The sequence below is a fragment of the Brachypodium distachyon genome, chromosome 5, assembly GCF_000005505.3.
Source record: "Brachypodium distachyon strain Bd21 chromosome 5, Brachypodium_distachyon_v3.0, whole genome shotgun sequence".
NCBI lineage: Eukaryota > Viridiplantae > Streptophyta > Magnoliopsida > Poales > Poaceae > Brachypodium > Brachypodium distachyon.
The window spans coordinates 27,282,515-27,295,008 of NC_016135.3; the positions used below are offsets into that span (position 1 = coordinate 27,282,515).

Consider the following 12,494-nt stretch of genomic DNA (forward strand, 5'->3'; position numbering starts at 1 on the left):
GGCACGCCACGGAGAGAAGCTTCCAGATACAGAGACCCCCCACATTTTCTTCTTGCCAACGCACGCACGCGCGAGCCCGAGCCAAAACCCGAGTTCCCCTTTCCCTTCTCTCGCTCGCTCGCGCCCACGGGATTTCCTTCCTTCTTCGTCTTCGTCTTCGTCTTCTCCCCCTGCGTTGCGCTAACCCTCGTCTCGTCAGATCCATCCGTAAGCGGCTCAAACCAAATCCCCTTTTGGCTTTCCTCTCTGGTCGCGCGATCGTGTCTCTGATAAGGGCGGAACCCGCGCCTCCCCTTGTTGCGGCTGCTTGCAGGTATGGCGGCGGCGGCGCTGGCGGTGACGGACGAGCTGGCCCTGCCGCTCCGCGCGGTGGGGGATCTCGCGGCGGCGGCCGGCATCTCCCGGGAGGAGGTGGTCGTCATCACGCAGTGCGCCACGCTCGGTGAGCCCCCTGCCCGTACGTGGACGGATCGAATGCCCTAGGATTCATTGGATTTAGACCTACATGTTTATCATGAAATCTGAGGGGATACTATTTTTTTTTCTCGAGGACTAGGTTATGAATCAAATTTCGGCGGATTGCCCCCTATGTCAAGCCTCGTTAAGTGCTGCTCTTCCTATCTTATGAATGTAATAATACGCAGAAAACAATACTGCTAGTTGAGAAAGGGAACAACACATAACACAGGACATGGTCTATGTTCTCGCTTTAATCTCACAGAACACCGGGGCCCTATCAGGATACCCCTGATGGATTGGGCATATGAATTGGCTAGCTTATACACGATATGTGATTTTAGCCATCGCGTGTATTATGGACAGATAATCTGATTGGTTTGCATTTCAAAATTGGCAGTAGACGTCTTTTTTATAGATGCAGTAGACATTTCATTGTTTTTGGTTTTGGTTACTCTTATTCTTCAATTTCAGTAAGCAGCTGTGTCCTTGTATAAGCCTTTGTTGTTTGACATGGTTTCAGGTGGGAAGTTGCCTTTCGATGATGCGTCAGTGGGTGCTGTTCTGTCTGTCATAAAAAAGGCGGAAAGTTTTGGGGATCAGTTGGTTGCTGAAGTTAGCCGAGTGCTGAAAGCCGGGGGAATTGTGCTGGTACAGAGCTTCACACCCTCATCTGAACAGAAGGTAATACATGGGACTCTTTTTGCTCGTAGTTCGCTGTTTTGTAATGTTAACTTAGCAACACCTGATTTTTCTATTTTCCTCTGCACTAGCCAAACAACTATATCGAGCGCCAGCTACTCATGGGCGGTTTTGTTGAAGTCCAAACTTCTGCTACAAGCTCGCAGGATAGTGTGCAATCTGTTACTGTGAGTGTGCCACATTGTTTTACGGCCTCTGTATATGCTTTCATTCTATTGCTAACTTGGATCACTTGCAGATCAAGGCAAAGAAGCCCTCATGGAGTATGGGTTCTTCCTTTCCCCTGAAGAAAGCAACAAAGGCTCTTCCAAAGATTCAAATCGATGATGATGATGAACTGATTGATGAAGACAGCCTCTTGACCGCGGAGGACTTGAAGAAACCACAGCTTCCAGTTGGTATAGTCCAGAAACCCTTTCATCTTGTCTAATTTTTGTAAACATGTCCAATTAAGCTTTAGATGCTAAAAGGTTCATTGCTGTTTACCAGTGGGGGATTGTGAGGTGGGTGCCGCAAAGAAGGCATGCAAGAACTGCACTTGTGGCAGGGCTGAGGCTGAGCAGAAGGTCGAGAAGCTGGAACTCACTGCGGAACAGATTAATAACCCTGTTTCATCTTGTGGCAGTGTAAGTAAATTTACTTCTTATGGACATACAATGCCACTGGTGGTTTCTTGTGGAACTCCATTAGCAGTAATTGCATTCATGCACTCAACTACTCACTCAAGTCACTGATTGTATTGTATCTCACGTTATTCCCTGCAAAACTGTAATTTCAGTGTGGGTTAGGCGATGCGTTCAGATGTAGCACTTGCCCATACAGAGGCCTCGCGCCATTCAAGTTGGGCGAGAAGGTGACCACTCTTTCTCATTCTATAGATCATGAGAAGAGCTTCATGGTATGTCTTGGGTTACCTTTGACTGACTCGCCCGTTTTCTTGATTGCCAGGTTTCCTTGTCCGACAACTTCCTTTCGGCCGACATATGATACCATGACAGAGCAATGGCAGATAGGAAATGCCGTGTCCGATTCGTTGGTTTGTTCGTTGGGAAGCTACGGTTTTGGTGGTGATCACAAGTACTATATCTGCATGGAAAGTACAGGGCTCATGTTTTAGTGTCCCATAGCAGTTCCCAGGTTCTTCGATTGAGTGTGATTTTGTCAGTACGTCTCTATTTGGGAATGCATGTAATTTGACGGAGAAAAATACGCTGCGAAGACACCGTTTTCCTATCGTATCATATCGTTGCAAGGTGCATTTGTCTCTATTGTGTCGTCTCAGCTTTGTCTAGAGTGGGGTGCGGCCGGTGCACAAACTTGACATTTCGACGAGAAAGAAAATAGTAGTACTAGGAGAGAGATAAATCAGAACTTCTATCATCAGGGTTCCATCCAACAGGGTGTTGCTGTCTTCTGTACTACTAGCACTCTTCGGATTGACTTGCCAAAAACGTCTTGCAAATTCTCCTAAACAAGAACGTCGTCTATCACTGGGAAGTATCCCGTACGATGTAAAAGTTGTGAAAGAGGATTCCGATCCTGTACTGTACTGATTCCGCTGGTTGCAGGGATTTGGCAAGGCGCTCCTATTTTGACTCAATTTAACACTGCGGCAGCTGCATGAGGGGGCCGACCAGAGTGCGGAGACTCGTGGTAGCCCGGTTCGCGGACGGACACCGCCTGCCTGGGTCGCACCGCAGCTCTCTCTTGTCGCCGTCCTCTTCCTCCACTTCGATTCTAGGAGCACTATTCTATTTCTCTCTCGCTCTCTCTCTTTCTCCGCCTTTCCTCGAATCCGCGCCCGCCGCGCTTCCATTATCCCCTCCCGCCCGCTCCTTCCCAATCCCGCCACCACCAAAGGAAGCTGTCCCCAACCGCCGGCCGGCCGCTGACGCGTCAACGCTTCCCTGGTTTCTTCACTCCGATCCACGGCGGACCCCGTAGCATCTGATCGATCGCTACCCCGGCGGATCTGCTCCGCCTCCGCGTGGGCGTGGGTGTGCCGTCGCGGATGGAGCAGCAGCAGCCTCTGCTCGAGGTTTGTTGCCGCCTTCTCTTTTCTCTCTCTCTCAACAGCTTCGTGGTACTAGTAGCCCGTAGCCTCGTGCCATCCGTGTATGATTGCCACCGTGGCCCGTGTGCTAGGCTCGGTGTCTGTGCTGCCAAGTTCGTTAGTTTGGCTCCCCCCGACATCTCCTCCTGGCTCCGTCGCACGCCAACGTAGTAGGGAATTTCTAGTCTGAGATATAGTAACAAGTACGGGCCCTACTCGGTATGTTATGTATGCTTTTGTTTCCTGACTATATTTGACCGGTGCTCGATCGGTTTTCGTGCTTTATCGAGAGAAGTAAGAGAGAGGGATAACAGCGAGTCGCAGCGCAGGTTCTAGAATTTACGCGAGCGGATTGAACGGTGCTGCTGTAATTCTAGACTGTAACTGTGAATAGGAGTGCTGAGAGGTATTGTAGGTTGATCTGGACAGGAAGCCTTGGTTTATCTGTGGTGATCGACACACTATCTGTGTTTTACGACCGCTTGCCCCCAAAAACTTCAAAAGAAATGTTAATAAATCTTGTGGAACAGACAGTTAGTTGACTACTCAAGTTCAGTGCATATTTTGTCTCTAGGGGAAACTAGTTTTTCAGATATGCAGTTAGGTAAAGGGAATTAACTGTGGTTACATGTAGAATTGATCTCAAAGTTGATTCAGCAATCAACACTGAACATCAGTTCGGACTAGTTATAAGCCTCATCAATTAAAGAATAGGGAGCCAATAACCAACTAATCGTAGAAAGGTGAGGCTTATAACTAGTACCATTCCTTTTGAGATGAATGGTTTGGATTGAGCAATGTTAGGCCGTGACATTGATACAAATCCTAGTTGCGGTAGATTAATAAATTGTTGCCATTTCTGTTGCTTGAGATGGGCAGTGAATGACTGAACAGTGGTGCTGAGTGACCCCAGTTCTTGTTACGGGTGACATTTACTATATAAAGAATGATACTTCCGTGTGATTTGTGCATCAAATGATAACACAGAACAAGTCAAGCCTTTATGCTATGGCTAGCCATGAAGAGAATAACACAATAACTATGGTTTAAATTAAGTAATCTTTTATGCAGCAGTGTGCTAATTTTCATCATCCTTCCATTTAGGTAGAACAATGTGTTACATCCATACCAGAAGATCACGAGGCCACTTGTTGGGGCTGTGGTCTCCGGCTTGTCTTTGCAAGTTATTCACCTGTATTTAAGTGTGGCTGGTGTGGAGCAATCACACAATCCAATCAAACTTCGAGAAAACCTGACAGCATATGCTTTTCTCGCTGGAGGCGTTTCCGGGATGGGTTCTTTGTTACTGTGCTCGTTCTCTTCATGCTCTTTGTTATATGTAAGTTCTGAATCTCTAGCTATCAGCTTCTTATATAGCGACGACTTCTCCTTGATGTTTGCTCCTAATATTTTTTTAAATGCTCCATACTACTGATGTTTATGTTGGGCTTTTTTTTCGTTTCACAGGCGGCGGGGTCTGGGCGGTATATCCAGTTGTTTTCTCAGTCAGCATGTTTTGTGGCATCTTTCACTGCACAGTAACAGCTCTCTTTGCTGTGTTCACAATTGCAAGTTACGGTTTAGCCTCTTTTAAATCGGCTGGTGCGCCAGCAAGCATACGGTGGGGAAGCTATCCCATGGTTGGAAAAAATGATCTTGAGAACTATACCTTTTGCACGTACTGCAGTAAACCTAAGCCCCCAAGAGCGCATCACTGTCGATCTTGTAAAATGTGTGTCGTGGACATGGATCATCATTGCCCATTTGTAAGTTGGATAAATTTGAAAAAATTGTGTCTTGATATATTTCCGTCATGTTGTATCATTAATTGTTGCTAATTAGTTGTCTCATTGCATTTTTCCTTTCTATTGTGTTCGTGTGCAGATTGGGAACTGTGTGGGAGCTTCGAATCACCGAGCTTTTGTCATTTTTCTTATCTCTGTGGTCATGAGTTGCAGTTATGCTGCCATTATGACCATTTATGCGAGTTATCATGTATGGCCCACCCTAGATTTCCAAAATCTATCATCATCTCGTCATTCAATGAGTTATATGAAAGTACTGATGGAGTTTATTACTATCTTGGCAAATTCTGTATTCTTCTTGCCAGCAAGGGGTATAATTCTGGTATATCTTTCATTTGCCAGTCTATCAGTTAATGCTGGTATAGCTGTGTTGCTGTGCCAGCAACTTAGTTACATATATGATGGAAATTCATATCTTAACCGTTTAAGTTCACCAAATGTCGTCCATGGAGAGAGAGGATTGCAAAATCTTGTTCGATTTTTTGGGTGTCCCTACCCTTTGTCCAGAGTATTTCTGGGCTACTTGAACACAGGCAAGTCACAGGACAATTCAGGCTCAAAACTTCTTTAGAGGTATGCATCTATTTTTTTCAAGTAATGTTTTCTTATGTAGTGGCTTCATTTCATATCTTAGACATAACCTTATTTTCCTTCCAATTTAAATAAATAATTGACGACTACTTGTCAATGGTCAGTTTCTGGTCAAGTATCATTGCAATATAGGCATAACTGCTGTGCTAGCCTGTTAGTATCTGTAATTATAAGTTCTCTTCTAGATTTTGTACTTGATGGAGTGCCTCTAAAGTATCGTTGTGTTGATGCTAATGATGGACCCTGTTGCATTACAGGCCTGTCTGTTTTACTACATTTTTTTAAATAAGATTAGCCTAAGGAAGTGTGTTTGGTTTCATTTTCTGCGAGATACCGAGCTATACAAATTAATGAATGAATTTATGCGTAATAATTAAATTTGCTTTCTGTTGTGCTTTGAGTAGCCTGGAAAACATATGGGGATAATCTTAGCAGTTCTCCAATCTGCTTACTTCCTGAATGCAAATCAATCATGATATTTTGTGATCCTTCTAATCACAGACTGATAAAACAGAGGTTTTGTTTACATGTAGGTTCCAGTGCTACAATGTATGTATATTCTGCCAATTGCCGAAATATTAATGGTTCTGCACTTCTGGTGCCAATAGAACAGTGGACACCCGCCTCTACATTCGAGAATCATATAGCCAAGTAGTTTGTAGTATAACTGAAGCCAGTGATGAAAATAGCAATGAAGTGCTTGACAGTTTCTGATGTAGAAAAAGGGTCTTGTTCTGAAGAACTTGTTTTGACACTGGGTTTGATTTTTGAAGCCTCCAGGTAAATGTGTTCACCCGCATTGATTTAGGGAAGCAATTTCAGCAGGTGCTAAAATTACAATGTGGTCCTGTGTATTCACTTCCTATGAGACAATCTTGAGGGTGAGGCAGGCAATAAATCATGATATCTGAAGCTCTGAGCGTCATCGTGTCTTGTCTTGCGCCAGTGGGGAAATCAAGGCGAAGATTAAAATCTGGCAGTGACTCTGACTGATGCAAAATTTTGCTCGGACGGACCACATCTCTTCGTTGTTAATACCCTGACATGTATAGGAACGGAAACCCCACGTGTATGTACATTTTTGGCACCATTTACAAATTACAGCTGACTGAACGAGCCCTTGTTTTTAAACTAAAGCAGTCTGTAATCTTTGGAGTAGTAGATGTTTGATAAGCTGTGATTCTGCCAATGTGAATACGCTCCTCTTTTTTTCGCCCGATGCACCTGCACTTACGTTCAGAATTGTCAATCAGCAGCTTATCGGGCTCTATGTACGCGTATCTCACAAATGCCTCCCTCCCACGTGCTTTTACCACTAGCTTGATTGCAAGCGACGGATGATTGGATGTGATTGGCAACCGCTGTCTTGTTGTCCCGAAGCCAGGGATGGATGGATCGAATAATCGAACGACGATCTACCCTCCGGGAACAAGCAAGCAAAAAACACAAGTGACACAGATCTCTCGATCCATCTGTGTCCCCCCATGGTTTAACCCTAACCCACCCGTTAGAAGCTGGGAACAACAGATGGGGAAGAAGAAGAGGTGCAAATATTAGTAGTACTACTATACTACAATGCATGTAACAACAGATAGCCACGGAATCTCTGATCCCCGCGAAACAAAGGCTCTTCTTCTTTACAGCTCCTCCTAGGAAGAAAGATTCACGACGCCCCCACCCCGCACATGCGCCCGGCTCATCTGTAACCATCCCCCTCCAAAAGGAGGAGGGAAGAAGAATAATCAAGAAACAATAATGCCTCTTCTTCTTTTCTTTTTAAGCCGGCCCCAGATCTGATCGTAAAATGAGCCTGGCTCCTTGACATGCCAGCGGCTTTGGTGAGTATACATGCATACATACAGGTTGCTGCTGTGCTGTGTTACTACTTGCTTCCGTCGTCGTACGACGGCTGATACTGTTAGTGTCTCTTGCTTGATTTGCACTTGACGTTGGTAGCATTATTGTCTGCTTATTACAAGTCTGCAACTCTCCGTTTTCGTTAAAAAAGACTGCAACTTCACTGGACCTCGTCTGACAGTGGTAGATAGATGTGAGATTTAGTGGTGGCAGGGCAACAGCTGCACGCACATTCTCTCTGCTTCTGTCGCGCAGCATTGTCAGTAAGTATATACAGCTCTGAACGCCCATGACATGCCATGATTCACCTCTTTCAGAAACGGAAAAAAAAAAGGAGTCGTCGATCTTTCTGCAGGCAGCCAAACGTGCATGCCCGGTTAAAGATACTGCAAAGCTGCATTCTTTCCATCTCGGTGTCTCCTGTCCGAAGATAACGGAATACTTAAACATTGTACGTAACCTGTATAAGTGCTCGTATATCATACTACGGCGTCTGCCTGCCACAAGTAAGCTGTGGATAATGTTTTCTCTTGTACAGATAAATAAAGTCTGATTCAGATCACTTCGTACCCCTTCATTAAAAAGGGCATGATGGACATAAATAATATTTTCTTCTTTCCCTTCCACCTGGCTGCAAACAGTTTTGCCGGAGATTGCACCGTTGGATCGCGTCGAAATTTCACGAGATTGTAGTAGACACAATTCCGCACAATCCCACCGAAGGGATCAGCGAAATATTTCTTGATCCAACGGGAAACGTGCGAACAAGTCGGATGTTCGTTCTGTCCTGCACGGCCGCGAGAAATCCAAACATCACTCGGTGTTTTGCAGTTTTCTGAAGATTCCACCGTTGCGATTCAACGAAATTTCACATGGTAGTGGTGGACAAAATTCCGCACAATATCACCGAAGGGATCGGCGAAATCTTTCTTGAGGAAGCAGGAAACATGTGAACAAGTAGAACGTTTGTGCTGTCTCGCAGGGTCGCAAGAAATTCAAACAACACTCGGTGTTTTGAAGTTTTCTGGAGATTTCACCGTTGGATCGTCACGAAATTTGACATTGTGGAAGTAGACACAATTCCGCACAGTTCCACCAAAGGGATCGTCGAAATAATGCTTGAATCGAAAACATGCGAACAAGTCATCCATTTGTGCCGTGACGCACGGCTACGAGTAATCCGAACAACACTTGGTGTTTTCGATTTGGCCAGAGATTTCACCGTTGGATCGAGATGAAATTTAACAGCGTCGTAGTAGACACAATTACGCACAATCTCACCGGATGGATCGTCAAAATAATACTTGAGTCATCAGATACCTTGCGAGAGAGAAAGGAGGCAGAAGAAAAAAAAAGATTAGACGACCGGAGAGCAAAAGAAAAAAAGAAAAAAAATCGTGAAAAGACCGTCCTATCCTTCTAAGTTTGAGGAGGGGGTGTATTGAATTATACCTCATAAATAAATCAGCCACGGTGAGCTGTTGGGTAATGTTTTCTTCTGTGCAGATAAATAAATCATGGGAGTACGGTATATTGGCATGTGTGGCAGGACATGGGGATGTTTTAACATTGTACTTTTCCCCTGATGAGAGGAGAAAGAAAACCATTTCAAACAGTGTTTGTTTGTTTGTTTGGCTCACTTCCTTTTCTTCTCACGAGCATGCACAGGGCCTGTCCGTTTGCCTGCCTGACAGTACAACGTGGTCCAGATCTTCTTTTTAACACACACACACAAACACACTTCAGATCGGTCGAAGGCAAGTTGCATAGCACTAATCTTTCGCATCACGGGCATGATTGGCCTGTCAGACTGACTGTCAGCCCCCCTCTAACAGACTAATACATGCCCCCTAATCTAGGTTAATTAACCAGTCGAGACGAGTCGAGTCGAGTCGAAACGGAGAGGATTACGCTGCAGATTACACATGCCTCCCTGACAGCGATTAGCATGTGCAGAGCAGAGGCAGTTAAGATATGTAGTACAGGGTGTCTGCTATGTCTGATTGGCGATGGAATTCAGGGCAGCTAGCACATGGATATATGCATCCTCAGCGACAAGGAAGCTCGCGCTGCCGTGCCGTGCCCACCACTGAGCTGCACGACAAAGGTACCGATCGAATGGATCGTTGGTTCATTGGTTGGTTGGAGAAAAGAAATGGGGGGGCAATAATACAACTGGAGTGGAGCTAGCGCCAAGGTTTGTGGGATGATTTTGGAAGAATTTTGGTGGTAGGGGGAAGGAAGGAGCATGTGTGCCTTCCTGCCTGCTGCTGCGGCTGTCCTCGTCGTGGTTGTTGGTAGACGCGGAGGTTACTTCTATTCCTGGCTCGTTTATTTTATCTGTTCTCCACACAGACAGAAGCGGTAACTCTTAACCGGTAATTGTCTGAAATCGATCTGATCGATCTGTCTGAAATCGTTGCATGGAAGAAGGATGGATGAGCGGTCAGCATGGGTTGTTGCTGTTACGTGCTCCGTAGTGTACAGATGGCAGGATTCTGCGAGATCCAGATCGACCGAGCAGGCAACACACATAGATAGATACAAACATAAATACCATGACATACATACATACAATGTACGTCTCTCCGCCCTGTAAGCGCGCGTACTCTGTTGTCAGTGCCACATTGCTCTTATCTAGCAGCGTTGCGTGGAAAAGGATGCGGAGTACTAGTTAATCAAGCAGCATGTGTCGATTGTCGTGCCCGACTCCGGCTGACAGCATCCATCCATCGTCAATTTTCTGTCCACAAATACATCTAGAATATCCTGCCCCCATGCGATCTCTGATCGATGGGTACGTTCATCGCGCTTGGTGAAATGGTGAGACGATCCCTGGGTTCTGGGATCGATCGATCCGAATAATCTGATCGCCCCACCAGCGAGTGGTCGTTCGGACGATCAACATGGACCGATCCAGAGCCGTAGGTGCGGTGCGGTACAAATTCACGCCAATTATTTTGAGATGGAGGAACTATTTTTTATTATCTCTCATCTTGTTGTCGATTTTGTTTTTCATATCTTTCTAATAAAAACTGAACCTTTTCCGTCTCTCGTCTTCTCAAACCGAAAATATTTGGTCTTGACCCTAAGCCGAAGCAGTTTTCTCAATGACGCGTCCGGGGTTTTGATCTAAGCGTTCACGTGGTCGTCCAAACGGCATCCACCTCGCCTTTTTTGTTTTTGGACGTTACTTCGAGTAGTTGGTGGGTGGTTTCTCCGAAGCAACCACATAGGCGACTTGGGTCAGACAATCAAGACACGTCATCGAGAAAACCGCTTCGGACTAATGTGTCTGGTTTGAGAAGACGACAGACAGAGAAGAATGAAATTAGTTTTGTTTGGGGATCAAAAATGAAGTCCAGGACTCCGGCACAAATTGAGGGACAGGAAAGTGTTTTTCTTTTGCAAGTGATAATGAAAAGTTCTCAAAAGAGATTTTCATTATCACTTGCAAAAGATCGACAGGTTGTATGCAGAGCCGATCGAGCTCGGAGAAAATTACTCCTCTTCCATGACGATGCACGATCCGGCATGGCACGGCATGGATCATGGATGGGGGGATTGATAACCCCGGCGGGTGCCGGCAGGAGCACGGAATAGGAGGGGGGACGGACGGCGTGGGCTGGCTGGCTCTACTCTATCGCCATGGCCACGTTAGCACGTTGAAGGCTGGGGGCTGTCTCGCTGGCCTGTCCTGGCTCCATGGCTGCTGCTGTTGTTGCTGCCTAGTAGGAGCTGGAGTGTGTACTATATACCGGCCAGCCCCGTGCCACTGCCACTGGTTCTGACACTGACACTACACTGCTGCTGCCTCTGTCAATCACCCCCTCCCGGCGGTTATTTCCCGATCCCCCACAGTCCCTATTTATATCCCCTCCCCTCCCTGTGGCCCGCTTGCTCTCTCTCGCTCCCAAAGCCACACAGACTTCAGACGACACACACACACAGAGACCTCTCTCTGTTTCCACAGGTCCTTCTCACCCCCATCCCTTTCTTTCTCTTTCGGTTGCTGGAGTGATGAGAGAATTCTTTATAATTGTGATGTCCGAATTCCCGGTGACTGGGATGTAGGAGTAGTAAAAGAGATGCGCGGGCATGCTTTCCACAGGCTTTCTTGAACTGTGAACTCGTGGGGGTGTTCTCCTCTGAATTGTGTCGTGGAATTGCGGGCTTGTTCTTTATCCGTCGATCTCTCCGCCTGTTGATGGTTCAAGAAAGCCCATGGAAACCATGCCGCCATCTTGGTCTCGCGTCCCCGTCCCTGTCCAGCCCAGAATTCTCCAATTCCGGCAAGCCATGGGTCACCCCTGAGCCATGGGGGACGCCGGTGGTGAATACTGACTGAATTTTGTGGTTTTTCTCCTGAATTATGCGTTTTCTGTGCCGAATTTTGGTGTTCCGCTGCTCGATTTCGAGAAATCTCTCGCCAGGACGGGGATCTTGGAGTGAATTACTTGCTTCTGCCGTGAATTCTGACCGTCCGCGGTGGAGAATTGTGGGTGTTAATTGCATAGTCTTGTTCAGGAAAATTCCACGGGTGGGAGTTATGCCAGGCGTTTTTGCTCTGGTTAAATTCCGCAAAAGGATGGTTCTTGTGACCCCAATTTGGCAATTGTTAAATGCGCGTTCAGGCGCAATTCAGCAAGGATTTCCTTCTCCGGATCTTAGCTTACCTTGGCTCCACCTTGCAGTTTTGTTTGGAGTCGATCTCTGCCCCCTTTGTTTGTAGGTTATGTTTTGTCTTGGGCAAATTGCTTCTTGCCGTGAATTCCGCCGCCGTGTGCGGGTGTGAATTGCGTAGTCTCGTTCGAGGAAAGTCCATGGGAGTTACGCCAGGCATTTGCTCTGGTTAAATTCCGCAAAAAGGATGGTTCTTGTCTTCCGAATTTGGCATTCTTAAATGCGGGCTCAAGCGCAATTCAGCAAAGATATCCTTCTCCGGATCTTGGTCTTCGTTGGCTCCGTCTTTGCAGTTTTGTTTCCAGTCGATGTGCCAGAATTCTGCCCCTTTTTGTTGGTACGTTTTG

The 12,494-nt window shown here is 46.2% G+C and overlaps 2 protein-coding genes and 1 non-coding gene across 4 annotated transcripts; all 3 read left to right on the top strand.

The window, feature by feature from the left end:
• The first annotated feature begins 47 nt into the window (after positions 1 to 47).
• LOC100836098 (anamorsin homolog) lies at positions 48 to 2,426 on the top strand. Of its 2 annotated transcripts, none has more exons than XM_010242300.3 (8): positions 48 to 207; positions 314 to 457; positions 980 to 1,140; positions 1,230 to 1,325; positions 1,397 to 1,556; positions 1,648 to 1,784; positions 1,937 to 2,011; positions 2,107 to 2,426. In XM_010242300.3, exons 2-8 carry the CDS (start codon positions 316 to 318, stop codon positions 2,143 to 2,145), a joined length of 810 nt encoding a protein of 269 aa, XP_010240602.1. In that variant the 5' UTR covers positions 48 to 207; positions 314 to 315; the 3' UTR covers positions 2,146 to 2,426. The 2 variants fall into 2 exon arrangements, with proteins under 2 accessions (XP_010240602.1, XP_003579468.1); XM_003579420.4 differs by having other exon boundaries at positions 49 to 207; positions 314 to 442.
• Positions 2,427 to 2,781: 355 nt separating this feature from the next.
• LOC100846572 (protein S-acyltransferase 11) lies at positions 2,782 to 6,820 on the top strand. The gene is made up of 5 exons (XM_003580764.4): positions 2,782 to 3,196; positions 4,316 to 4,550; positions 4,679 to 4,977; positions 5,096 to 5,589; positions 6,141 to 6,820. The coding sequence occupies exons 1-4, from the start codon at positions 3,170 to 3,172 to the stop codon at positions 5,585 to 5,587; spliced, it is 1,053 nt and encodes a 350-aa protein (XP_003580812.1). The 5' UTR covers positions 2,782 to 3,169; the 3' UTR covers positions 5,588 to 5,589; positions 6,141 to 6,820.
• Positions 6,821 to 11,537: 4,717 nt separating this feature from the next.
• On the top strand, positions 11,538 to 11,726 carry MIR396B (microRNA MIR396b). Its single transcript, NR_126900.1, has one exon. It is a non-coding gene; the product is annotated as a microRNA MIR396b (primary transcript).
• Positions 11,727 to 12,494: the final 768 nt, after the last annotated feature.

Coding starts and splice junctions, on each gene's coding strand:
- LOC100846572 (XM_003580764.4), top strand. CDS start 3,170: ATGGAGCAGCAGCAGCCTCTGCTCGAG. Junction 3,197..4,315: donor AGCAGCAGCCTCTGCTCGAG/GTTTGTTGCCGC, acceptor CCTTCCATTTAG/GTAGAACAATGTGTTACATC. Junction 4,551..4,678: donor CTTCATGCTCTTTGTTATAT/GTAAGTTCTGAA, acceptor TTCGTTTCACAG/GCGGCGGGGTCTGGGCGGTA.
- LOC100836098 (XM_010242300.3), top strand. CDS start 316: ATGGCGGCGGCGGCGCTGGCGGTGACGGACGAGCTGGCCCTGCCGCTC. Junction 1,141..1,229: donor CACCCTCATCTGAACAGAAG/GTAATACATGGG, acceptor CCTCTGCACTAG/CCAAACAACTATATCGAGCG. Junction 2,012..2,106: donor CATTCAAGTTGGGCGAGAAG/GTGACCACTCTT, acceptor CTTGATTGCCAG/GTTTCCTTGTCCGACAACTT.